Source organism: Danio rerio, chromosome 7 (genome assembly GCF_049306965.1).
Source record: "Danio rerio strain Tuebingen ecotype United States chromosome 7, GRCz12tu, whole genome shotgun sequence".
NCBI lineage: Eukaryota > Metazoa > Chordata > Actinopteri > Cypriniformes > Danionidae > Danio > Danio rerio.
The window spans coordinates 12,732,129-12,759,065 of NC_133182.1; the positions used below are offsets into that span (position 1 = coordinate 12,732,129).

The 26,937-nt window shown below is 36.5% G+C and overlaps 1 protein-coding gene across 3 annotated transcripts in view; it reads right to left on the minus strand.

Annotated features, from left to right (window-relative positions):
- adamtsl3 (ADAMTS-like 3) overlaps positions 1-24,548 on the minus strand; it is a 391,526-nt gene extending 366,978 nt beyond the window's left edge. For 2 of the 3 annotated variants that reach the window (XM_003198899.7, XM_068222542.2), the window contains exons 1-2: positions 24,338-24,548; positions 23,728-23,844 (exon numbers count right to left, since the gene is read on the minus strand). In XM_003198899.7, the coding sequence (XP_003198947.5) occupies positions 23,728-23,796 (69 nt within the window). In that variant the 5' untranslated portion in view covers positions 23,797-23,844; positions 24,338-24,548. Of the gene's footprint in view, positions 1-23,727; positions 23,845-23,936; positions 24,167-24,337 lie in introns of those variants that run through there. The other variant, XM_068222541.2, reaches the window with a different exon arrangement.
- Positions 24,549-26,937: the final 2,389 nt, after the last annotated feature.

Genomic DNA, 26,937 nt, shown 5'->3' on the forward strand with positions numbered 1-26,937 from the left:
CAGTCGTACCTGTTTCAGACAAAATTTCTTAAAATTGATTCATATTCAACTCAAATGAAATGCGGCGCTGCGTGAACTTCGCTCAAGTCTCAAAAAATCATGTCGCGTTGAGGCATGGGAAGTTAACCGGTTTCAAGGTTTACCGCAGTTTGGAAAAGCCAAGGTTTTAAAACCGCCAAAGTTTTCTGTTACATCATTCCTAAAGTATATGTTTTTTTGTTTGTTTGTTTTTTACATGTTTTTCACAACTATTTTGTTTTTTTATGGCAACAGTATTGTCAGCAGAAAAAACATCATTGTCAAACAACATTGTCTACATCAAAAACTACTGGTTCATAATATTATTCATGTTTCCTAAAATAAAATATATTTTGTTGAATGGGGGGAAAAGTTGTTGTTGTTGTTTTTTTATTCAGATATTTTAATTAAAATTAAAAATTAATAAATAAGAATTCTTATTTTTCTCATTTTTATTCTTTTTCTTATTAAACAATGACGTCACTTTGGCCGTGCGCACTCAAGCGAACGCATTGATTATAAACCACCCTTAAGAGTGTGTGTGAATGAGTGTGCATGGGTGTTTCCTAGTACAGAGTTGCAGCTGGAAGGGCATCCGCTGCATATTACATATGCTGGATAAGTTGGCGGTTCATTCTGCTGTGACGACCCCTGATGAATAAAGGGACTAAGCCAAAGCAAAATGAAAGAATGAAATCATGCAGAATATGTATTATAGTTTAGAAGTACTAATAAGCAATATCTCAATTCACCTTATTCTCAGCTGACGAGCGGGCGCTGCCATTTGAATCTTTTTGTCTCGCGACTTCCGGTCACATTCACTTCCATTCATTTTTTGACGTAAACAACTGCTCGTTACGCTGCTTGATGTTGCAATTTAATATTTTCTTATTATATTATACTACTTGGTCTGTTTAGTCATGCAAACATTTGTTTGTTGAGCAAGTAGTTTGGCCATTTTCTGCCGTTTATTATTCCTAGTCATTTCTCCCATAGGCGACTGAATCGGAAGTTCTAAGACAATCGCGAAAACAGGCGCACTTCCGCATTTTAGAATAAGGTCAATAACATGCATTCTAATAGTTAATAGTGAGAATTGGTCCCTAAAGTGTTAACAAATGTATTAATTTTGATTGATTAAGATGATTCTTTGGGGAGTGAATCATGCATAAAATGTATTAGACAAATTACAAGTATATGATAAATGCAATTAAGCAAAGACAAAAGGTAAATAAACAGTGGATGCTTTTATATAGTGGAGCTTGCCGATATAAATCATCATGCGGTTTGCTTGTATTTCCACTCCACATTCATGCTTGTGTTTTATGGAAAAAAAATAATAATATTGGCCCTGAAACACGAGCAAATGATGATAAAATAGTCAATTCTGGGGGAACCACTCCTAAGCACAATGCAATGCTCTTTATCAAAAGCTGACGGGGTCCATTAAGGGCATCATGAAATATACGCCAGGGCTCAGTGTCAAGAGCCAATTTGCCATGTCAGAGAGAGAACGAGAGAGAGAAAGAGGGTCCCGTCCAGCAGATTAGCAGTGCAGCGGCTGCAGAAAAGGCAGTGAGTCTGTTTACAGCTGCTCGGAGTCAATGGACACACAGTAACTGCGTATGAATGAGCCTTTCAGCTCAACTGGAACTGTCAGAGACTGAGAGAGAGAGAGAGTCCATGACGAGCTGGATGTGTCAAAACATACAGATAAGAGTTCTTTTACCCTTGTGCATAGCTGATGGGAATCGCAGACAGACTTCTGCCTTTTCAGTGCATTTAAATTCTGCAGAATGGATTCAGATGCATCAACATGTCATATGACATTCTGTTAAAGGGATGGTTTACCCAAAAATTTTAAATTCTGTCATCATTTATTCAATCCGCGCTCATTGTGGAAACGTAGCCCCGCGGACATTTCTGCGGACCGCGATTTATGTCCCGGGAGGTACGTATTCGAGCGGTTTTTGTTTTCGCGGATCCATGAGAGGCCGCTGTGCGCGCTTTTTCGCGTCTCGGGCACCTCTCGGGAGCGCGCGCGCGCGAAAAGCCACCGGATTGGCTGACTCGGCCACCCTCCTCTTCCTCCTCCTCCTCCTCCTTCCCTAAACCCGAGCGACGGTTCGCAAAAGCCGTCCAGAAAAAAAAAAAAAAAGCAAAAGCCCTCGTCTTCGATTTAGACCGCGTTTTCGGATCCCGCCGCGTTCTCGCCCTTATTTTACGGATTACGTTTTTCGTCCTACCTGATTTCCGGAACAGCTGTTCCCCGGACTCGATCCCGGTCGTCGTCCCCGCGGCTGGCTCCTCCTCCGGGGCCTCCGCTCTGCCGACGCAACGCTGTGAGCTAAGCGGACAAACTGGTTGCATCGGGAAAGCCCTCCACTCGGAGGTGAGCCGTCGGCCGGCGAGCGCGAAGAGGAGGGGCGGAGCGGCGCCACACCGCCCCGCAGCGTTCGCTCGAAAAAAAACTAAACGCGGCCTTGCGTACCTCCGGCCACGTAAATCGCGGTCTCCAGAAATGTCCGCGGGGCTATGTTTCCAGAATGAGCTTGGGTTGCATTTATTTGTATTTTTTTTCTTCTGTTGAACACAAAAGAATGTATTTTGTTTAATGTTAGAAAATAGTAACCATTGACATCCATAGTAGGCAAAACAAATACCATGGAAGTCTGTAGCTATGTTTCCATCCACCTATTTTTACTACTTAGGCTCATTCTGAAAATGTACCTCTATATTAGGCTTGGGCGGTATCCAAATTTTGATACCATCAAACCTCCTCCCTTTTTTACCACGGTATCCAGTATTACCGTGCATAATGGAAAAGAAAAAAATGACGTAAGGCTCAGACAGCTTCATCAAACTGTTGGCTTTTGCCTAAACCATTCAGAAACTGAATACTGTATATGCGACCTTCGGTTAGCGGTCACCTGTTTGTCTTGTTTGTATTCTTCTGCACGGGGCACTCCTCTCATTCACACGCATGCACGCACGCACACACACAGAGAAAGAGAGAGAAAGATTGCCAGCGTGCTCGCTCGCTTTCAAATTACACCAGAGTTACTGACCGCTCCCGCGCTTTATTCGTAAATTTATTATTATTGCAGACCTCTAGTTTATATTTACCACGTCTCCGTTCTCATACGGTCGAAACCGAAAATTCTGCCAAACTGCAGATTACTTGGTGCGCGACTCGCCTCACCTCACCTCTCCCTCTCTCTCTCTCGTTGCTATTTTTAGATCCCGCGATATACCATATTACCGACCAAGCCAACTCTATATATACATTTATAACATAGAGTGCTAAATATGTCCCGGACGGAAGTTTTTGCAGTTTTTGTTTTTTGTGAATCTGGCAGAGGCTGCTGTGTACGCTTTGAAATCCCAAATCCTCTCGCGAGTACCATTCACGCCTGCTGTTCTCACGTAAATCCACCGCCGCTATCGACTGACTGAATGACTGACTGACTGACCAATCCTCCTCCTTTCTTAAACCCAACTAATAATGTTTTCAAAAGCACTGATTGACCCGCCCATTCACTCCCCTAAATCTAATCGACAGATTTCAAAAGCAATCCAGAAAAGGAAAACCCTCGTGACCACCTGATTTTTACCATGTTTTCATATTTTACCTCATTCTCACTCTGTTATTTACTTGTTTATTTTATTTTTGGCTAATGGTTTTGTCTTACCCGCTTTCTGGAAACATTCTTTACCAGACTCAAACCTTGTCATCAAACTAGAACCACTAGAACCACTGGACAAACTGGAAACAGTGGGAAAGCCATCCATATGGAGGGAAGCGGTCAGCTGGTATGCACGAAAAGGAATGGTGTCATACAGCCCCGTAGCGTTCAATATAAAGACAAAATGCAGCCATACAACCTTCTGGCTACATAATTCAAATCTGCAGAAATGTATACAGGGCTACATTTTCAGAATGAGCCTATGTTGTATCTGTATGTGCACTTTGGATGTGCACATAAAAAAACAATCATGGAAACACCAAGATGTGCACTAAAATTTGCATAAAAATGTATGCGTATAACTGGGTGAAATAAACTGTTTTATTCGATAAGATGTGCATAAATTACCACAATTTTACTGAAAAAAATTTATCATGAATCAATGTGACGATAAAAAATGTGTGTGAATGGAAAAACCAGCAGGCTGAGCACTTTGTAAAACATCTGAAATGTTGTTTTGTTCATTCTAAACGATTCATCAGCGGATCGTTCATATGTCAGCTTAAAGACAGACCAGCCGATCTTTGCGGCTTTGAAATGCTTTAGTGTCCCTGTATCTGTGGTTGCACACAGTAAACAGTGGTGAGTTCAGTGAACTGATGACTTTCACGGCCAATCAACAGTAGTTTCTGTTGAGCACGTGAACACAATGGCAAATCAGCGCTATTTAAGAACGTGCTCAACAGTGCTGAAATATTAGTGGGAAAATGACGTTTTTAACATCTCAATATTGATTGGAACGTAATTCCAGTATTGTGACAACACAGCTACAGTGTTCATTTGTGTATCCCTAAACTCGCTGACATCCTGCAGGTGAAAAGTCTAATGGCAGACGGCTGCTTCTCACTCTCAAACAGGGCTGTTTATGCTAATGAGGCATAGATGGTCACTAATGGACGGGGCTTTCCCACTCTGATGACACGTACAATGAGGGAATGTCACTCGAAGTGTCTCTGCAAATTGTTTATATCAAGTGTGCTTATTAAAAATATAACTAATTAATTTCTACCATTGGGCAATTGGGTTGGGCCTATAGACGATGCCATTGTCCAACGCCGATGGCCGACAAACTTCACGATGCTGAGCCGGCATCGCGATCCATCACCCCGCCCCACATTTATATCAATATATAACTTATTATTTGCATGTCATCTTAATAGCAATAACCATCTTTTCATGAGCTGTGTTAAACGTTACATATAGCTGCCACTTGCATGGCCGACAGCATCGTGAGGATTACACGAAAGATTATACAGCATCTCTTGCGCTTAAAGGGCTCTATTTTGACGGTCCATGCGCAAAACGGAAAGCGCAGGGCACAAACGCATTCAGGGCGTCAGAACGCATTTTTGCTAATTTAAGGACGGGAAAAAACGCTTTGCGCCGTGGCGCACAATTTCACCACAAGCACACGAATAAAAAAAACAGCAAAGAAAACAGCAACTCCAACAGCAGCTCTAACAACAACAACAACAACCCGGAGCAAACCTCGACACCCCCTTTTATGGTCTCATATTGTGTACCTGACCTTCCGCTTCCTCCCAATCCGGAAGTAAAGTTTTGGAAGCTTGAGGGAGAGCAGAACAGAGCAGCACCTCCTAGTGGCACTTGGAGAAAATGGGAGAACATTTTATTCGCCACAGTCTAAAAAGGTTAAGTTTATTTTCTTAATGAGTTATAGGTGTGTTTTGAGAATAAACCAATTAGAGTCTCATCTCCCATTCCCTTTAAGACCCAGCTGCGTCACACCATAAGGGCATTTGTTATTTACTTGATGTAAAGTAAGTTCACTTTCACTTTTGCTCTCGTGGATCTGGAAACCTTTATGCAATTAGCCTATAAATAATTAATTTCGTTTGTTAAGCGCAAATATTTGTTTCAAAACTATTTCTAAATTCAGTTCTAATTTCCAGCAAACGAATAAATGAACAATAATGACCAAGTGTGGTCAAAATACTGAGTTATTTCCAAATACACCTGCCATGCCCCATATGGTCTAAAACCTGACAGGTGGACAAATCTAAGCTTGTTTTTAATAAAACAAATGTAAATACGCATATAATAAATAACACTGCTAATAATAATATTATTATACAAAAGCAAATTGAATGAACTGAAAAAGCCTCCCGAAATGAAGGATTCAAGGCAGTGGTTTTTAAATTCATGTAGGCTAGAAAATAATATGTTTTGTAATATTTTAATTCTTTATTTTTATATCCTATATATATCCTTATTATATCCTATATATATCCTTAATATTTTAATTCTTTTTCATATGTAAAAAAATTTGCATATTGCTCTGCATCTTGTGTGTATTAAGCATTGTGCAAGCGAGGCGCACAACTAACGCGCTCTGCGCCGGACTTTAGTTCGGGTTTGTTCTGGTCTAAAGAACAGACTATTACAGTTTCTCAAAATAGCAACACGCCAAAACACGCCTGCTTTTTTAGACCAGAACGCCTATGGGCGCACAAATAAGCGCAAATGCATTTGCTATTTAAAAAGCGTGGCGCAACACCTGAAAATGACCCTTGCGTCCAGCTGAAAGTAGCAAATTACAATTGCGTCATGCCTTGCGCCACATTGCGCCGGGTGTATGATAGGGCCCAAAATGTGTAGATTCAGTGGCAAATATTGTTACCTGCCAACCCGTCCCACAGATTTTGCAGTGAATGGTTTTAGTTATTTTCATAGCGGATTTGAAACACTGGAAGTCTTTTATCCACTCTTGGAAAAGTGTAAATAGTGGATTACCATTCAGCACATGATCACTAATAGGATGTGCCATTATTAGTAGCTTTAGGTGGTTTCTTAAACAAAATCTGTCAGTGTTATTTTCATTCACATTTTCGCAGTTGTAGCTCCTCTCATCTGAAGGCAGAAAGCATTGCCTGAATGATTGACAGCTGATATTAACCAATCATTCACGTTCAGTTAGAGCAGTGAGCCAATAAGAAGAGCGCAAAGGCGGGGCAAGCATTGCGGGCTTTTTTACTTCAGCAAGTTCACATACAGTAACAACTGTTTTAATCTGTTCCTGAGCGCTGCTTTTGGCCTTTTTAGCTGCAAAGATGCATTCAGCATAAATGTCTCCTAAATCTGCGCACGCGGTGAGGATTCTGCCATGAAAACAATGAAAATGAATGCACTAGTATAAATGCTTCCAAATATATTTTAAAATTAATTCGTTATTTATTAATTGATATTTAACAACGACCCTCACTCCCCGCCTACAACGACGATGCCATCGTCCATCGCAATGTTTCACATTAGACATCTTATGATGCCAAATTGGTCAACATCGCCCAACCCTAACCATCAGAGGCTGGCTATATTGCCACACAACTGTGTTGAAACCCCTTATAAAAGGGATTTTTGCATAATAGGTGCCCTTTAAATCTGACAGGTGTCAAATAATATATTAAACCATATAGACATCCACAATGCACTTTTCTCTTACATGGTGAAACTACATCCGCTTTAAATTTGTGTGAGGCATGAACATACAGATGCTAATCAATATTTGGGATCTAGTGATTTACTGCGGAGCGATTATCCTGCTCTCGAGGGCTTTGACTGTCTCAGGGTAACATATTTATGCGCTGCTGTGATTTAAGGGTTTATCTGTAATGCTGTGATTAAAAGCAGCTGTGTATTTATAGCCCTGTGTGGAGCAATAAATCAAAACATTAACACCCTTTGAAGCATCGCTAGATTTGGTGAAGCTAGAACACATGGACGATTAATAAATGTATGGTTTTGTCTCTGGGTGTCACGGTGGCACAGTGGGTAGCATGATCGCCTCACAGCAAGAAGGTTGCTGGTTCGAGCCCTGGTTGGGACAGCTGGCATTTGTGTGGAGTTTGCATGTTCTCCTGTGTTCGCGTGGGTTTCCTCCGGGTGCTTCGGTTTCCCCCACAGTTCAAACAGATGCAATATGGGTGAATTGAATGAACTAAATTGATAAGTTGGTGGTCCATTCTGCTGTGGCGACCCCTGATTAATAAAGAGACTAAGCTGAAACGAAAATGAATTACGTCTCCACAGGGATGCCTTTGAGCATATAAACAAAAATATATGATATATTTTTTCTATGATATATTTTATTTCATATTATTTTATTTCATTTCATTTCATTTTATTCACTTTTTTATTTTATTTTATTTCTTTATTTATAATTTTATTTTATATTATATTTAAATTTCATTTCATTTCATTTATTATTTTATTATTTATTTTCTTTTTTACTACTTATTATTTCATGTCATTATTTATTATTATTTTTTATTTCATTATTTATTTCATTATTTTATGTTTGATATTATATTTTTATTTTTTTTATATTATATATATTTTTTGTATTTTGTATTTTTTTATTTTATTTTATTTTATTTTAGGTCTCATAAAAATCCCCATTTCCTGACGCTTTTGGCAATTATGTGGAGGTTAAAGCTCATGCTTAATAAATATAAAGACTTCAATTTGAAACATTTAATCACTTCAAAAAAAAACAAAGTTTGCTCTCATGTTATGCCTCAAATATAAATGCCCCATGCCCATCTACTTGAACAACATTCAGACATTTTTAAGGACGTCTTAAGTGTGTAAATATTTTGCTGGCTTCTGTAACCTTCTTGTTCATCCATAAAAAAAGTAAATAAACAGACATACAAGTGTACACTTGAAACAAACACTCAAACATCCACAGCCTATTCCCGGCTCACAGTGATGAGTGTGTCTGTGTGTCTGTGTGTGTGCGTGTGTGTGTGTGTGTGTGTGTGTGTGTGTGTGTGTGTAGCCAGTTTTTTGTCTCTTCTTTCAGTGTCAGCTGTTCAAACAGTCTGAAATCTGCAGCCGACGTGTCTCTGGACCCGCAATACAACAGCACTGAGTGAGCAAAGCTTTCATACTGCTGAAAAAAATCCACAATATCCTAAATTATTTAAATATATGCTACATGTCAACATGGGATTTGTAATCTTTTTGAAAGTCAATTCTGCCCACTATTAATGCTTTTACTTGATCAAAAAAGATGTAAAATTTTAGCATATTAATAAAAATTTCTTATTCAATATATTATAGGGCTGGGCGACGCAATCTCAATAACTATATTTCATATTAAACGATGACGATATATTTTCTGATACATGTTGCTAATGCTTCCAGATTTAAAAGAGTACCCCAACAATGACTAAAGCCACAAAAATTAGAGGGTCCATTAAATGGCATTACATATTTTCGGCCGATCTCTACTATCAACACACTTTTAGGTTCCCATTGTTGCACATTTCTGCTGTGTGATTTGCTCTTAGATCAATATAGAGTTAAATCGTTTATCGGCCCAGATCTATACTTATTTATGTGAATCAGAGCTGCATTTTCAACATCTGTACATCTTCTTCAGTGTATTTTAAAATTGCTAGTCTATATCTGATGGAATATGCGATTTAGATAGATATTACTGAGCAAAAGTTAATTATCAATTTGCGACAAGAATAAGCAAGAGCTGTAAAGTACAATACTTTGCTACAGCAATCCACATGTAAACATTTGGATGTTTTTCAAAGGCAAAATCTAAATTAAATACCACCAAACTGCCCATGTTAAAATAAGAATTTGATGTATATTTTGCAAATATTTGTCAAAAGTATAAAAAAATATGGTCCATATTTATCACACAATTTTTTTTTAAAGATTAAAAGATCTAAATCAGTTTACGGTCACCCTTCAACCTGTGAAAACCATAATATTATTATAACAAAATATATATCATCGCCTCACAGCAAAAAGTTTGCTGGGTCACTGGTTCGAGCCTCAGCTCAGTTGGCGTTTTTGTGTGGACTTTGCATGTTCTCCCTGCGTTAGCGTGGGTTTCCCCCGGGTGCTCCGGTTTTCCCCACAGTCCAAAGACATGCGGTACAGGCGAATTGGGTAGGCTAAATTGTCCGTAGTGTATGAGTGTGTGTGTGAATGTGTGTGTGGATGTTTCCCAGAGATGGGTTGCGGCTGGAAGGGCATTCGCTCCGTAAAAACTTGCTGGATAAGTTGGCGGTTCATTCAATTGTGGCGACCCCAGATTAATAAAGGGACTAAGCCGACAAGAAAATTAATGAATGAAAATAAATATCAATAAAAAAAATTAAAATTTACATATATATATATATATATATATATATATATATATATATATATATATATATATATATATATATATATATATATATATATATATATATATGACTATTTATGATTTAGATAGATATTACTGAGCAAAAGTTTTTTATTAATTTGCGACAATGATACTTATCAGAGTTTTAAAGCAATACTTTGCTACAGCAATCCAGATGTTAAAAAAAACTTTGTTTTTAAAAATGTTTTTAAGAAGCAAAATTCAAGTCAAACACCAAAACTCTCATTGAAAATTATTCTGTTAATCAAGGCGGCATTTATTAAATGTAAAAAAATAATAATAATAATTTTTTAAATATTTCTTAAAATTTTAAATAACTGCTTTCTTATTGTAGGTAGTTTTAAATGAAATTAAAACAGGAAATCCGGTTTCCCCCACAGTCTAAACACATGCGCTATAGGTGAATTGAAAGAACTAAATTGGCCGAAGTGTATGAGTGTTTGGGATTGAATGTGTATGGATGTTTCGCAGTACAGCAGCTGGAAAAGTATACACTGCGTAAAACATATGCTGGAACAGTTGTCAGTTCATTCCGCTGTGGCGACCCCTGATGAATAAAGGGACTAAGCCGAAGGAAAATGAATAAATCTATACACCAAAGCACTGAAGATTGTCAATCATTTAAGTTGAACATAGTTGTTGAACGCTAGCCAGATCGACATATATGAGCTGCTGTTGTTCACCTCACTGTTAATAAAAAAAACGTTAACTGATCAATAGGTGTTTACCAGACTGGCTCTGTTCCAGACTACTGCGCATTTTAAGCATCATAAACACACTTCCAACACAACTGCGATGCCAAAAGGTAGGCAGCATAACATACTCCATTTGTTTGCAATGAAAAAACAACATTTAAAGTTTCCAATTCAACCCACTGCCATATAATTTCCTGTCATCTCTCTGCGGTCCCTGTCAAATAACAAGTGCTGAAAAATATCCCGGAAAAAAAAAAGATTAAAACTTCACAATGCGATAGAAAGAGCATATTGTTATGCGATTCCCATCTCAGAACTGAAGAGACAACAAAAGGATCATTTGTTAGTCCGCCTACAATGCAACCCTTCAATAGTGTTTCTGAATCTGTAAATTGGGAATGAAAAAGCAGAGCAGAGCATGTGCACTTTAATGCGGAGGAGATGGTGACATTGGAAAAAAAAAAAAGGGCACAAGTGGCTTCAATTGAAAACTCGAGAATATCAATACCCTTGAAAACACAATGCAATAAAAAGCAATCAGGCACAAGGTTAGTGCAACATCTGCTTGTCATAATCGATGGTATAAGCCAAGCAAGAATTGCAGTTTCGAAAATCTACTCTGGGACGTAATTGTTGACTATGTACTCATTTAACCTCGCATGCTTTCGGTCCCGGTAGAATAAAGGTTATTCGACGGAGATAAAGTGTTGGGTCCTGATTTATTCAAACAAGAGAATTTAAGAGCTTAATAAGAACCTGCTGCCAAAGTGCACCAAACTATTTAGGAATATGAGGCTTGAAAGCACTGCGGTTCAGCTGAAGAGCAAACGCGTGGTGTACGCAACAGGTGGAGCTGAAAGAGGGAATGTGTTCACAATGCTTTTTTTAAAACAGAGGATAGCTTAATACGCTGAATTTGAAGCAAACAAACTAGATGAATAATAGGACCATATGAACTATGTGAGAAAGGAAGTGTGAATGTTTAGGGGTCTTTTATATACAATAAGACAGATTGATAGAACAATAGATAGACAGTCAGACAGACAAACTGATAGACAGAACTATAGACATGATGATAGATATATAGAGCAACAGAACAATACTTTGATAAATAAACAGACAGACAGACAGATAAATAGACAGAAATAAAATAGATATAAAGATAGATATATAGATAGACAGAATGATGTATATATAATGGTAGATATAATGATAAAATAATAAATATAACAATAGAACGACAGATAAAACAATAGAAAGATAGAACTATATAGATATAGTGATAGAAAGACAGATATAACGATAAAACAAAAGATATATAAATAGAATGCTAGATAGATAGATTGATGGAACTATAGATATAACAATAAAACGATAGATAAACCGATGGAATGAAAGAAAGATAGATATAATGATTGATATAACATTGGAACAATAGATATAATGATAGAACGATAGATATGATGATAGATAGTACGATAGACATAACAATAAAAAAAGATTTAAGATAGATATAACAATATAAAGAGATTACGATAAAACAATAGATATAACAATAGATATAATGATATAACAATATAAAGATAGAACGATAGGACAATAGATATAGACATAACAATATATATAATGATAATAAATAGATATAACAATATAACGATAGACAGAACAATAAAATGTAAGATATAACTATAGATAACGATAGATAAAACAATAGATAGAATGATAGATATAATGATAGAATGATAGATATAACGATATAACAATGGGCATAAAGACAAAACAATACAAATATTCACAATATTTATAATATAGCACGATGGGTACAATGACAGAACGATAGATATAACGAAAGAATGATAGATATAACAATAGAACAATAGATATAACGATAGATAACGATAAATATAACAATAGATATAACAATATAACGATAGATATAACAATAGATATAATGATAGAAAAATAGATATAATGATAGAAATAACAATAGATATAACGATAGAACGATAAATATAACAATAGATATAACGATAGAAGATAAATATAACAATAGATATAATGATAGAAAAATAGATATAACGATAGAAATAACAATAGATATAATGATAGAACGATAAATATAACAATAGATATAACTATAGAATGATAGAATAATGAAAGAATAACAATAGATATAATGATAGACAAATAGATATAACGATAGAAATAACAATAGATATAATAATAGAAATAACAATAGATATAATGATAGACAAATAGATACAACGATAGAAATAACAATAGATATAATGATAGAAATAAAAATAGATATAATGATAGAACGATAAATATAACAATAGATATAACGATAGAACGATAGATATAACAACAGATATAATGATAGAATAATAGATATAACGATAGAAATAACAATAGCAATAACGATAGAATGATAAATATAACAATAGATATAACGATAGAATGATAAATATAACAATAGATATAACGATAGAATGATAAATATAACAATAGATATAACGACAGAACGATAGATATAACAATAGATATAATGATAGGATAATAGATATAACGATAGTTATAACAATAGATATAACGACAGAACAATAGATATAACGATATAACATTAGATACAATGAGAGACTGATAGATATAACGGTAGAATGATAGATGTATAGACATAACTATACATAAAACAATATAAGATAGATACAATGGACATAATGATAGAACAATAAAAATATTGATAGCACAATAAATACAATGAAAGAATGATAGATATAAGAAAAGAATGATAGACATAACAACAGACATAACAACAGACATAACAACAGAACAATAGATATATAGATATAACAATAGATATAATGATAGAAACTACAATAGATGGTACGATAGAACAATAGATAGAACAATAGATATAACGACAGAACGATTGATATAACAAAAGAATGATAGATATAACAATATAACGATGGATATAACGACAAAATGATCATAACAATAGAACAATTGACGTATAAAAAGTATGGACATAACCATAGAACGATGGATATAAAGATAGAAATAATGATAGAAAGATGGTCATATTGATAGAATGTTTGACATAACGATATAAATTAGATATAACAAGAGAATGACGGATTTAATAATAGAAAAATAGATGTAATGAACAAAAAATAGCTATAACGACAGAATGATATAAAGATAGATACAACGATAGATAGATAGATAGATAGATAGATAGATAGATAGATAGATAGATAGATAGATAGATAGATAGATAGATAGATAGATAGATAGATAGATAGATAGATAGATAGATAGATAGATAGATAGATAGATAGATAGATAGATAGATAAAATAATCAAACAACAGATTTAACAATAGATACAATAAGAGAATGATAGATGCAACGATATAACGACGTAGGAACATAACGATAGAACGATAGACATAATGATGGAGATAACAATGAATAAATGGATGAAAATACAGACAGAACAACAGAAAGACAGATGGAGTGACAGATTCACAGTGACATGTTTTGTGTTTAGTAAAAGATGTTTGTGGTGTAATATCATCACACCACACAGCGGATCAGCTTGAGAGTTCATCGCTATCAGACTGACCAAAAGATTAAATTAACTACGTCTGGCCACCAAATCCCACATCCAGCACACAGTCTGACCCCGCACAGCGCTTTCATGAGAGTGTTTCTAGCAGCGCACTGCCAGAGGGAGGTGAAAGAGCTCTAATAGGAAAAGCAGGAAAACAGGAGATGTGGGAAAAGTGTAGTGAAAACACCTGTTAGAGCCCGCTTCACTTTCTGTGCTGAAACTCACAGCTTCTTAAAGAGTCCCTGCGGTGGCTCCCACGCGCGCATAAATCACACACAAGTGTTTAGCCCACAGAACAAATATTATTCTGAAAGATTACGGCAAAAAGCCTTAATGGAGACTCCGGATAAATGCACATCAAATTTCAATTTGGACTGCAACAGAAAGCCGATCTGCTTGTGATGAATGGAGCCAATCACCTGCTCCAGCCAGCAAAACGCACGTTAGAAATTCTGGTTAAAACGGCGTTATGGGGTTAGTTCCCAGCATGTTTAAATGAACACATTGAACTGAACTAATCTAAACTGAATTGACACCGTTTCAATTGAATATAATCTTCTGCTATGTGCTCTATGTGAAGACACAATCTACATTTTGAAAGCGCTATACAACTAAAGATTAATTGAAGTTAATTGAATCGTCTATTATGATTTTAAAGAGCCCATATTATACATGAAATAGGGTCATATCTTGGTTGTAAGGGTCTCCAACAACAGTCTAATATGCATGCAAGGTCAAAAAACACTTTCGTGGTCTTATAATCTGCATTTATTTTTACCTAATTATCCCAGCGACTCCTGTATGAATCGTCCAGTGATTCATTTGTTCCCAAACCCCTCCTTAGCGCGAAGCTAATCTGCGCTGATTGGACCGATGACAGCCTGTTGCGATTGGTCGACTGCCTTCAGTCAGAGTGAAAAGCCAAACAGCTAATCAGCAATATAAAAGTAATCACAGTTCATACACGCTCGATAGTGTGCATGAATCAACCGTTTTAAACACTGTACTCTTACAGATTTAAGCCTTAGCTGGATACTTCACTTCACTTAGAGCTGTGTTACACACTACATGGAGGGGAATTTTCAAAAACCCATAATATGGGCTCTTTAAATCTTTGTGAGTTGCTTTCTTCTGTTGATCACAAAAGAAGATATTTTGAAGAATGCTGGTTGCTGGGACTCATTGAATTCCATAGTAATTTTTTTTTCCTTTCTATGGAAGTTAATGGGTCCCAGCAACCAGCATTCTTCAAAATAATAACATTTTTGGGTGGACTGTTCCATTAAAGCCTTGCTTAAATGTCTACAGTATTAGCAAATTCTGTGATGACATAGTGGTCATAAAACTTGTGCATTCAAAATGCCTTGTGCATTTAACAAGTGCCGGTTGTTGTGAAGCCGGAAGAACACCAGAGGATCCCATTTAGTCTTAAAGGGATAGTTCTGCTTGGTTTTGGATATTGATTATTTTTGTTTGTGTGGACTAAATACTGTATACACATGTAGAGAAATTAAACAAGAAGGGAAAAGGGAAAAACAGGCTTGTGAAGTTTATTTTAATTTCAGTATGTGTGAAATAAAAAATCTGTGAACTCCCTCAGTGTAACATCTTGCATGCATAGAGGTGGTGTTACAATGTGCTTATAACTGAAACTGAATTTTGAGTAAGGGGCAGAGCGTGAACCATTCCCCCATAGGCCATCAACAGTAAAAGGGGCGTGGCTAAGCATATTGTTTGTGAACCCGTCAAACTGGCATCATCAGAGAAAGGCTGACACCCTAATTCCAGAAGCAAATGCTCAAACTTTGATTGAAAATAACCACAACAAACTTTTTCCTAAGTGGATTAACTTGGACATTTTAATTATTCATCTTAAGAATAACAACATGTGCTAGCCACATAAACATTTTAAATTTAGATTTTACTCAAACTTAAAGAAAAGTGACTGTCAGCTTCTGCACAACCTGAATGAATGACACTGGCCAAATGGTGTGTGTGTGTGTGTGTGTGTGTGTGTGTGTGTGCATGGAAAACGGTGCTCGACGTGGCCGGCTGTAACTTAATCCCAGAGTGCACTGCTTGCGCTATACTGTACCTGCTACCTGCTCCATCTTTCCATTTCGTTCTGCCTCAAAGCGAGGGCTTGAGTTTCAGCTGTCGGTATTCATGTACCGGCGGGCGCGGGACAAAGAGATTTGACCACTTTAGGTGGCAGCTCTCTGGTGTAAATTGCTGTTATCGAGTGGCCCTATTGTTACGGATTAGGCTGGTGTCCACGTCCATGCCAGCGCTTCCATTAACATCCACACCAGCGCTCTATATATAGCCTGTTTCTAATAGAAAAAGTTTCCCTTCGGACCTGCATGACTATGAGGAGATTTGAGTCGACGTTTGAGACAAATATTTGAGTTGGTCTGTAAATGTATCACAGGGATTCAATGTTTGCTCTCAAACTACTCAATTAATGGACTGTTTAAGTCTTTTAATGGCTGATGCAGATATGGAAAGAAGCAATTCAAATTAATAGGCAAAAAAATAATGTGTACATCACCAATTTAAATATTTCTGATCAAAAACTTTTCAGAAAGAACAGTTTTTTTTTTTTTATTTAGCATGCAACATGCAAACTCCACACAGAAATGCCAACATGCCCAGCCAGGACTCGAACCAGCCACTTTCTTGCTGTGAGGCGACAATGTTAACCAGTTTACCATTCAATCATTGACTAAGCACTTTTAGCTTAGCTTAGCATAAGGGCCTACTCACACTATGCCATCCGTACCGTGCCCAGGCCCGTTTCCCGGATCGTTTGAGAAGTGTGAGTGCATATCGGGCTCAAGCACGGTTCACTTGGCCGGCCCTGGCCCGGTTGGAAGAGGTGTGCCTGAGCGCGGTACACTTGGGCTTTGGCTTGGTACGCTTGTGTGTGAGCGCGAAACGCGCCAAAGCCCGAAACTGAAAGCGAGACGTGACTTTTAAGGGACTGTTTGATATGGATTTATTAATCATTCTTACTGTTCAGTGATCGCAAACTGCCGTAGTTTATTAAAGACGCAAACTCCTCACAGCACACCAGCTGCGCGCCTTCAGCAGACCTCCTCATTCCTGCAGCACGAGAGCTTTATGATTATTTATGAGAGCCAAAAGTGGCGGATCTGTTGGGTAAAATATCTGACTGCGTGTCCCCGCATCCCTAAGGACTGTTTGGCGAAATATTTGACGGCATAACAAACGACTGAAAGAATATTACTAGAGAAATCTCCACTGTGCTGCTGAGTGAGAGCGTATGGCAAGCCGTTTTAACATTTAAACCTTTTTCTGACTATCCATAAATATATTTAGAGATATAATTATATATTTTGACAAGTCATTATTATAATTCGACTTGTCAGAATGACAATTAGAGATATCTGCAATTACAATTGTACTAGTACGAAATCAGATTGGAGATATCTGCAAATATATTATGACTAGTCATATTCCTCCATTGACTTCCATTGAAAAATATTTGCAGATATCTCTAACTGAGTTTTGACTCGTCAAAAATCCAATTCAAGATATCTACAACTGTAATTCGACTATTAGTAAACTAATTAGAGATATCTTCAAATATATTTGTGAATATCTCTAAATATGACGAATTAAAGACATCTCCAAATGTATTACTAGTAAAAACTCAGTTAGAGATATCTCTAATTACAATTGTGACTAGTCAGAACTCATTTAGAGATATCTGCAAATATTTTTCAATGGAAGTCAATGGAGGAATATGACTAGTCATAATATATTTGCAGATATCTCCAATCTGATTTCGTACTAGTACAATTGCAATTGCAGATATCTCTAATTGTTATTCTGACTAGTCGAATTATAATTATGACTAGTCAAAATATAATTAGAAATATCTCTAAATATATTTATGGAGTCAGAACAAAGATTTAAATGCTAAAAAGGCTTGCCATAGGGAGCGCTTCTGAACAGCGCAGCAGCGATGACGTAAGCGTGCCGAGGCCCGATATGGTGTGAGCGCGGGCCGTCGGGGGAGACGGGAGGGGGGACAAGCGTGCTTTGGCCCGGTTCGAGGCAACTGTACCTAGTGTGAGTACGGCCTAAATCAATGAATCACATTAAACCATTAGCATCAAAAAAGCATTAGCATTAGCTAAAAAAATTCTAAAAAATAGTTTTAATAGCTTTCCTATTTAAAGCAGGACTCTTCTGTGGTTACATCTAAGGCAGACAGAAAATTTAAAGTTGATATTTTCTAGGGTGATATGGCTACCCTGCTGAAAAATCCAGCTTAAACCAGCCTAAACTGGTTGGCTGGTTTTAGCAGGTCGACCAGGCTGGTTTTAGAGGGGTTTTGGCCATTTCCAGGCTGGGCATCTCCCAGCCTGACCAGCTAAGACCAGGCTGGAAATGGCTGGAAACCAGCCTGGAAGTGGCCAAAACCCCTCTAAAACCAGGCTGGTCGACCAGCTAAAACCAGCCAACCAGCTTAGGCTGGTTTAAGCTGGATTTTTCAGCAGGGTAAGAGCTGTTCTCTCATTCTGGTGTTAATAATCAAAGAGCTTTGCTGCTGTACAATGAATCAGTGATATTACGCAGCTCCAGAAAATAGTCCCCGGCTAGGCAACTATCTAACAGTGCTGCGTAACTGCAGAAGAGTCAGGCTTTAAACAGGAAAATGATCAAAACTCGTTTGGTCATTTTTGAGCAAAATGCTAATGATCTAATCTGACTCAATTATCTATGCTAAGCTAAGAGATTAGCTGAATGGATTAAAAATGGTAAAACTGGACTGTTTAGCTTTACAAATGAGCCTATTTCCAAAGATAGTGCTTTTAAGAGCTTGTCCACACAAAACACACCACTTAGCTTAGCATTCACACTGTTTATCAAGACTGACATCAAAGATAAAAGAAAAACTCAAACATACTGTCGCTTTCATGACATATTTTTAGACTTAACTATGCAAAACAATGTAGTTTGTGGTACATGTGCATTAGGCATGGGATGATAACCAGTTTCAAGGTATACTGCGGTTTGGAAAAGTCAAGGTTTTAAAACCGCCAAAACTTTCTGTAATACCGTTCCAAAGGTATGTGTAAGATTTTTTATGTACTAATGAAGACAGCAGAAGTTAATGATTCATTTGAATTATTCAGCCTGACATGTTTACTGCTCCAAAATATTTTAAATCTTTAAAAAGTACATATGTATTGTGTTCAAAGGGGGAAAAAATTTTTGTTTTTTACCCAGACATTTAAAAACAATATATTTTAGGAGCAGTGAGCATAACAGCGTCATATTTTTATCCAAGGTTATCATACCGTCAGAATCTTATACCGGCCAACGCCTAATGTGCATACATGTTATGGCATTCTTATCATTTGGAAACTCTTAAAGAGCTTAGAAATGTGTCAACACAGCAACAGGGATCCTCCATCTGCTGCAAGTAGATGCAGGTATTTTGCCTATATTGAACAACAGGAAAAAAAAAAAAAGTACGCTTAAGCATTCTGTCCTTGTCATGGTCACATCTTCCGACATCATGTTCTGTTTTTAGGGTGTTTAGATGGCTTTGACCATGTTCATAATTGCTAGTTGTCCTGAGACCAACATTTTTTATGATGACCCAGGGACAACAACTCCATCAGCCAATCAAACGCTATGACGTCCTCATTATGCGCCCCTGCAAATCCCCCAAAAAAATAAAATAAAATAAATAAAAAGCACCTGCATTTTTTACCAGTGAAGAGGACAAGTGGAAAGGTAAGACCACAAGATTTCTCCTATCTATTTACAGAATGATCGTAAAATAAATATTTGTAAAAATGGACTCAACCTGGATTTTACAGTGAATTACAGTACATCAGCGTCTCGAATACTCTCGTTTGTTTAAACAAGTGTTTTGTTCTGCATTTCAGGCGTTTGTCTTTGAATGAGACTGAATGCGAAAACAAGTATTAGACATTTTTGCTGTCGCTTTAAATTAGAAAAAGGCCAGGTTTTATCGCGTTGGACAGCTAGGCACACTATTAATTTGTTATCTTGTTTTAATTTGAGCCAGAAAGTACATTAAAGCACATCAATCTAACGTTAGACTTGTATGGACAGCTAATTAGGCTAACTAATTTGTCAATGCAAACTAATGTTAAATGTTCGCTAAGCAGGACAAAAAGAGCAAATCTATAATCAAATATTTATTTTACGATCATTCTGTAAACTGATAGGAAAAAAATTGTGATCTTACCTTTTCACTTGTCCTCTTCACTGGTAAAAAAATGCAGGTGCAGGTTTTAGTGCACATAATGGGCACATAATGATGACGTCATGACGTTTGATTGGCTGATAGAGTTGTTGGACCTGGGTCATCATGAAAAATGTTGGTCTCAGGACAACTAGCACTTGGCAAAATCAAGATGTGCGTTCATATTTCAATCAAACCGCACTCTCAGCACTCTTTTCAACCCTCTCCATACACTTTGCTCAGAGCAAACTAAGGTTCAGATGCTAGCGCTCTTACATATACATACTTTCACTCATTTTCCTTCGGCTTAAGCCCTAATTTATCAAAGGTCACCACAGTGGAATGAACTGTCAACTATTCCAGCATATGTTTATGCAGCAGATGCCCTTCCAGCTGCAACCCAGTACTGGGAAACACCCATACAGTCTCACAATCTCACTCATACACTATGACCAATTTTAGTTCATACAATTCACCTATAGCGCATGTCTTTGGACTGTGGGGGAAACCGGAGCAACAGGAGGAAACCCACATGAACACAGGGAGAACATGCAAACTCCACACAGAAATGCCAGCTGCCCCAGCAGGGACTCGAATTGTGTCAGGATACATCAGGGACTTGTTGTGAGGCAACAGTGCTAACCACTGAGGCACCGTGCCACCCATATATATACAACATAACTGAATTAGCTTTAAAGGGGTAGTTCACCCAAAATTGAAAGTTCTGTCATCACTTGCTAATACTCAACATTCAACACAAAGGAAGATATAATGAGGAATCCTGAAACAAAAACAGCCATTGACTTCCATAGTATGGTTGCTGGTTTTCGACATTCTTCAGTATATCTTGTATTGTGTTTATAATAATATATATAATAATAATAATAATAATAATAATAAAAAAAAAATATATATATATATATATATATATATATATATATATACACTTGTTCAAACTACTTAATTAAAATGAGCAAAAACAACAGAATTCTTGAGATTTTATTGGGACAACTTAATTTTTTATTGTTAATCTACATAAATTTGTTAAAAGTGTTAAGTTAACTTAATCTGTTTGTGTTGGGACAACATGAATGAATTGTGTGGAACCCTGCAGTTTTTATAGTGTATACAATGTAAAAATGCTAGGTTCTACACCAGGGGTGTCTAACTCATTTTAGCTCAGGGGCCACATGGAGGGAAATCTATCCCCAAGTGGGCCGGACTGGTAAAATCATGGCATTTATAAATTAAAAACAACAATTTCAGATTGTTTTCTTTCTTTTAATACTATCAACGTAAAACATAAAGCTGGAGCCTGAGGTCAACAGGATCTCTCAGCACCTCGTAACTTTTTGATTTAGCAGCTAATTCATATAAATTTGTATCTCATACGAGCAATTTAGTACGATTTGCTCATCCACCAATGACGGTTGGGTTTAGGGGGTGTAGTTAGGTAACAAGCCATCTTCATTATATCGTACATTTTCGTACGACTGAACTTGTATGAATTAGCCACTTAATTCACCTAACATGAATCTGTTACGTTTCCTCTTGAGAACACCTCAGTGTGGTATATATATAATAATATCTTGGGCATGGATATATATATATATATATATATATATATATATATATATATATATATATATATATATATATATATATATATATATATATATATATATATATATATATATATATGTACCAAAATTTTAACAATTAATGAAAAATGTATCACTTTCTGGCCATCGGATCTTGGGCATGGATATATATATATATATATATATATATATATATATATATATATATATATATATATATATATATATATATATATATATCCATGCCCAAGATCCGATGGCCAGAAAGTGATACATTTTTCATTAATTGTTAAAATTTTGGTACAGATACTGATGTGTACACTATGATTTTATATAAAACTCACTTTAAAGTGTGATATGACTAAAAAAAAGTGGGCATAAATTAATATTTTCTCAATTCAAATGAGTAGCGGCTTGGACCCGGAAACAGTATTCTGTAGAAACGCACTGCAAATCGGTCAGAATACTTGCAAATATTCACGCAAGACACCGGTAATGTTTCAAGGGGCTCCAAAACCATGACAGACCCTGCTGAGATATGGATGTGTTATTATGCCATGACTGTTGCTCAGTGAAGTGATTAGTGGTCTTTGAAAGGCGAGTTGTTTTTTGTTTATTTAAATATCCTAATTACACGACATTTCAAGAGTTCGCCCTTAGCTGATGGTTGATTATGGAGCATGTTAAGCATGCTGTCCCGGAAGAGAGCCCTTAGCTCGAGTAGGGGAGGAAGGGGGGATTCTTCAAGACGAAGATGGCTGAGGTGAGATACTCTGGTTATTTATAGTGGTTAAGGAGTCGTCTGATTGGTAAATCAGTGTTAGCTAATGTGGACCAGGTGCTATCAATCATAAGCGCGTGCTCCTATCGAAATTAGTTAATAAAAAAACTTCACAAATGAAAAAAACACATCCATATCTCAGCAGCTTCCGTCATGTTTTGGGTCCTCTTGAAACATTTCCGTTGGTTTTACGCACATATTTGCAAGTGTTGTGATCAATTTGCTGTGTGTTTCTTCAGTTGTTTGTGTTGAGACCGATTTGCAAGACGTGTGTTGTCAACTTGATGAAGATCGTTTCTCTGTTTGCTGGTGTTTTTGTAATTGCATGTGCTTTCTTAAATTGCAGTGCGTTCAGCTTTCTCGGCCACCGTAGATATGACTAAAAAGTGGCGATAAACTAATATTTTCTCATTTCAAATGAGTAGCGGAGCGGCTTGGACCCGGAAACAGTATTCCATACATCATGACATCAAGCGGATGGTCTAATCTGATTCAATTATCTATGCTAAACTCAGCCAAGCGATAAGCTGGATGGATTAAAAAGTGGTAAAAAAGTGTGTTGTTTTTAGCTCATTCTGGCGTAATAATCAAAGAAATGCGCTGCCATAAGTTAAATGATATTACCCAGCTCCTGAAATAGTTTTTCAGTGTACTTGAGGGTGAGGAAAGGATGCGAAAATGACAGATTTTTGGGTGAACAATCCATTTAACTGAATCAAACCTGCCAAGTGTGAATAACCAAACAAAGCAGACTACACAGCAACAAATAAGAATTAAAAACACAAGCAATGCTGCAAAATCACAGTAATACTCTCGCTTGCTGACCTGTCCAGTGGATGACATCAGTGTCAACATCAAGCTGATCCGACACACAGCCAAAATCCAGAGCTCCATCTTTAAAATCCTGATCCGCCTGGTGAATGATGTCAGTCAGAAATCAGCCTGAAGAGGAAAAAAAGAGAGTCAGAAATGCTTTAAAACATTACCACAGAAACTAAACCTGTAGGAATGAACGACACTCGATTATTATTAACCTCTGTTGATTCTAGATTGAAAAGCCAGACAGTGATAGTCCAGAATTGACTGCATTATTCTGATATGAGACACATCACAGTCAGAAAACCTGCTAGTTTCTCAGGTACTCCACATGCATAATGCAACAGCAGCAGGAATGCAGTGTAATAGGTTTCTGAGCATCATTTCTGTGCAGCAGTGCATGTCATATTCACATGACACTGCTTTCATTTGATCACATTAGTGTTGTGAGAGAAGCTGCAAACAGGATGACCATACACACACACACAGCGAGAGAGAGAGAGAGACAACAGCTTATCAATGCAAAGTTATTTAAGATACGACTCATATCAGACACGTAAAAGATGTAGTCCTAAAAAGACTCGGCTCATGCAAAGACGTGCACGCGACTAGCTCTTACCTTTGCTGCAAAGTAAACTCACAGATTCACATTTTAATCCATTAACCGCGCGCACGCCCGCACAGGTGATCAATAAATCGTGAACGAGCCCCCGTCGCGTTGTTCTGAATGCCGTGTGTCCGTCACGACGCGGTCGGTCGCGGTTATAAAGGCTGAATTGAGCGCGACTGGCTGTGAGTTTCTCCGGTATCTTCGGCTCGGGGCTGCGACTGAAAACACAGGGCTGACAGAAGTTCGTGTGTTGAGCTCTCAGTCCACTAGGCGTCCCACACCGACCGAACACGCGCGACCACCACTCCCCCTACAGCGGGGCAGGTTGGCACACTTTATTGGGTAAGTAGGCACGATGGAAGATATGTAGGTAGGTAGGTAGGTAGGTAGGTAGGTAGGTAGGTAGGTAGGTAGATGCCATACAAACGGCATTTTGGGTTAATATAAAACTAATAAATATTTATATTTCGTATAAAGTAAATGGATGTACTTGTATTGGCTTACACAATATAAAAATCGATGTGCAAGATATTACACTATTATCATTACATAACTATACATTTTAATATAAATTAATACAAAATAACCCCAATTATTATTATTTAAAAAAAACTAAAAGATAAAGCTGCAATATTAATTATATATGTATGCAATATTATATATGTATTTATGTGTATGTATGTATGTATATATATATATATATATATATATATATATATATATATATATATATATATATATATATATATATATATATATATATATATACATACATATATATATATATATATATATATATATATATATATATATATATATATATATATATATATATATATATATATATATATATATATTCTTACAAAAATGGTGGGTTGTTGTAGCACAACATTAGGTCAAATGAGGACAAACCCAACTTTTTTTTTCTTCAATCAACTTTGAATGACACTTTTTAAACCAATTGGGTTGGGTCTGTCCATATTTGACCCCAAAATTGGGTTACAACAACCGATTTTGGGATAAGTAGTCATCATTATAGGGCAGTTGTTGTTGTTGTTGTTGTTTTGGGGGGGGATACTATTTATTTATTTATTTGCACACGAATAAAACTGAACGAAACAAAACCGAAAAATACAAGCCGTAATGTGCAGGAAGACGAAGAAAAACCCAAAAGAGCTTATTTAAAGTCTCTAGCCCTACATAAATCATACAGAAAACAACGACTATTACATTTACTAATATATAAATACACACAAATTAAATACAACACACACACACACACACACACACACACACACACACACATCATTAAAATTAAATCATATACTCGAAAATCAAACCATATATAGAACAAACATACAATACAAAATAGATTTGTATGTATTATATACTTAAGATAGATAGACAGACAGACAGACAGACAGACAGACAGACAGACTACTAATACACTAACTAAATACTTAAATACAAATCAATCCAAAAAAATCCCAAACAAGCCATTTTGGCAAGTATTAATTAATGTATTTAAATAGATAAAGCTGTAAATATTTGACTTGCAAAAATGCTGCATTGTCATAACAGAACATTTATTGTTATATATAACCCAACGCATGGTTAATTTTTGTTCTATTAAATTTAAATTACTCTTCTTAACCCAATTGCTGTTTGTCCATATTTGACCCAACAATAGGTTTCAACAACCCTGCATTTTTGTGTAATCTAAAATAGCCTGTGCAAAGCTATTTTGGCTAATGTTGAAATTTTTTTTAAAGAAATTATAATAATTGAATAACAGGACTTAAATAAATAAATAAATTAATGCATTTGATTGCATGAACGAAGCAAATATAATGAATAATTAATGTAATTTAAATGAATCTATTATTTAACCAATGCACTAGCAGATTTAAAAAGACAATGTGAAGTCAACACACAATTAATTTTCTGACTTTGAGTTTGACATTTGGCTCTACCGCAATGACATTCAGACATTTTAAGTGTTTTCTCCACATCATTAAAGCCTCTGGACGTGTTGGTGAGCTGATGAGGGCTTTTTATCATTCTCTATATGCTCCTGCCGGTGATCAAAGGGCTCGGCATATCTGTTTATGATGAAGTGTATAGAGGCTTTGATATGCTTTCACCTGCCCTGCTTCAAGTCAATGAGAGCAGAAAACCAGCAAAGCTTTTTTACTCCTTTAAACAGACTATTAGCCAGCTCTTACATCTACAGGCTTCATTATTATTCCGCACAGATCCGGCAGGGGATTTATGATGAATAAAAATGCAAGTATACTCATGTGTAACATTTGGCCTGCATTAAAAAAAGAAAGCGTGCTGCGGAGAAGTAAAACAGTAGATTTTAGATTTTAAAGTGTGATGTTATGCGTTCATGAGACGCATGATGAATATTCACGGTCATTTCTGTTTAGAAAAATGCAGGGTTTCACAATATTCATTCCTGGTGTTTTAAACATGAATCGATTAAGTTAACTTAAACAATGAAGTAAAGTGGAATGAACATAAAACAATTAAGTTATGTCCAAAATGTATAGGAATTGTGTTGCTTATATACATACAAACACTACCTGACAAAAGTCTTGTCGTCA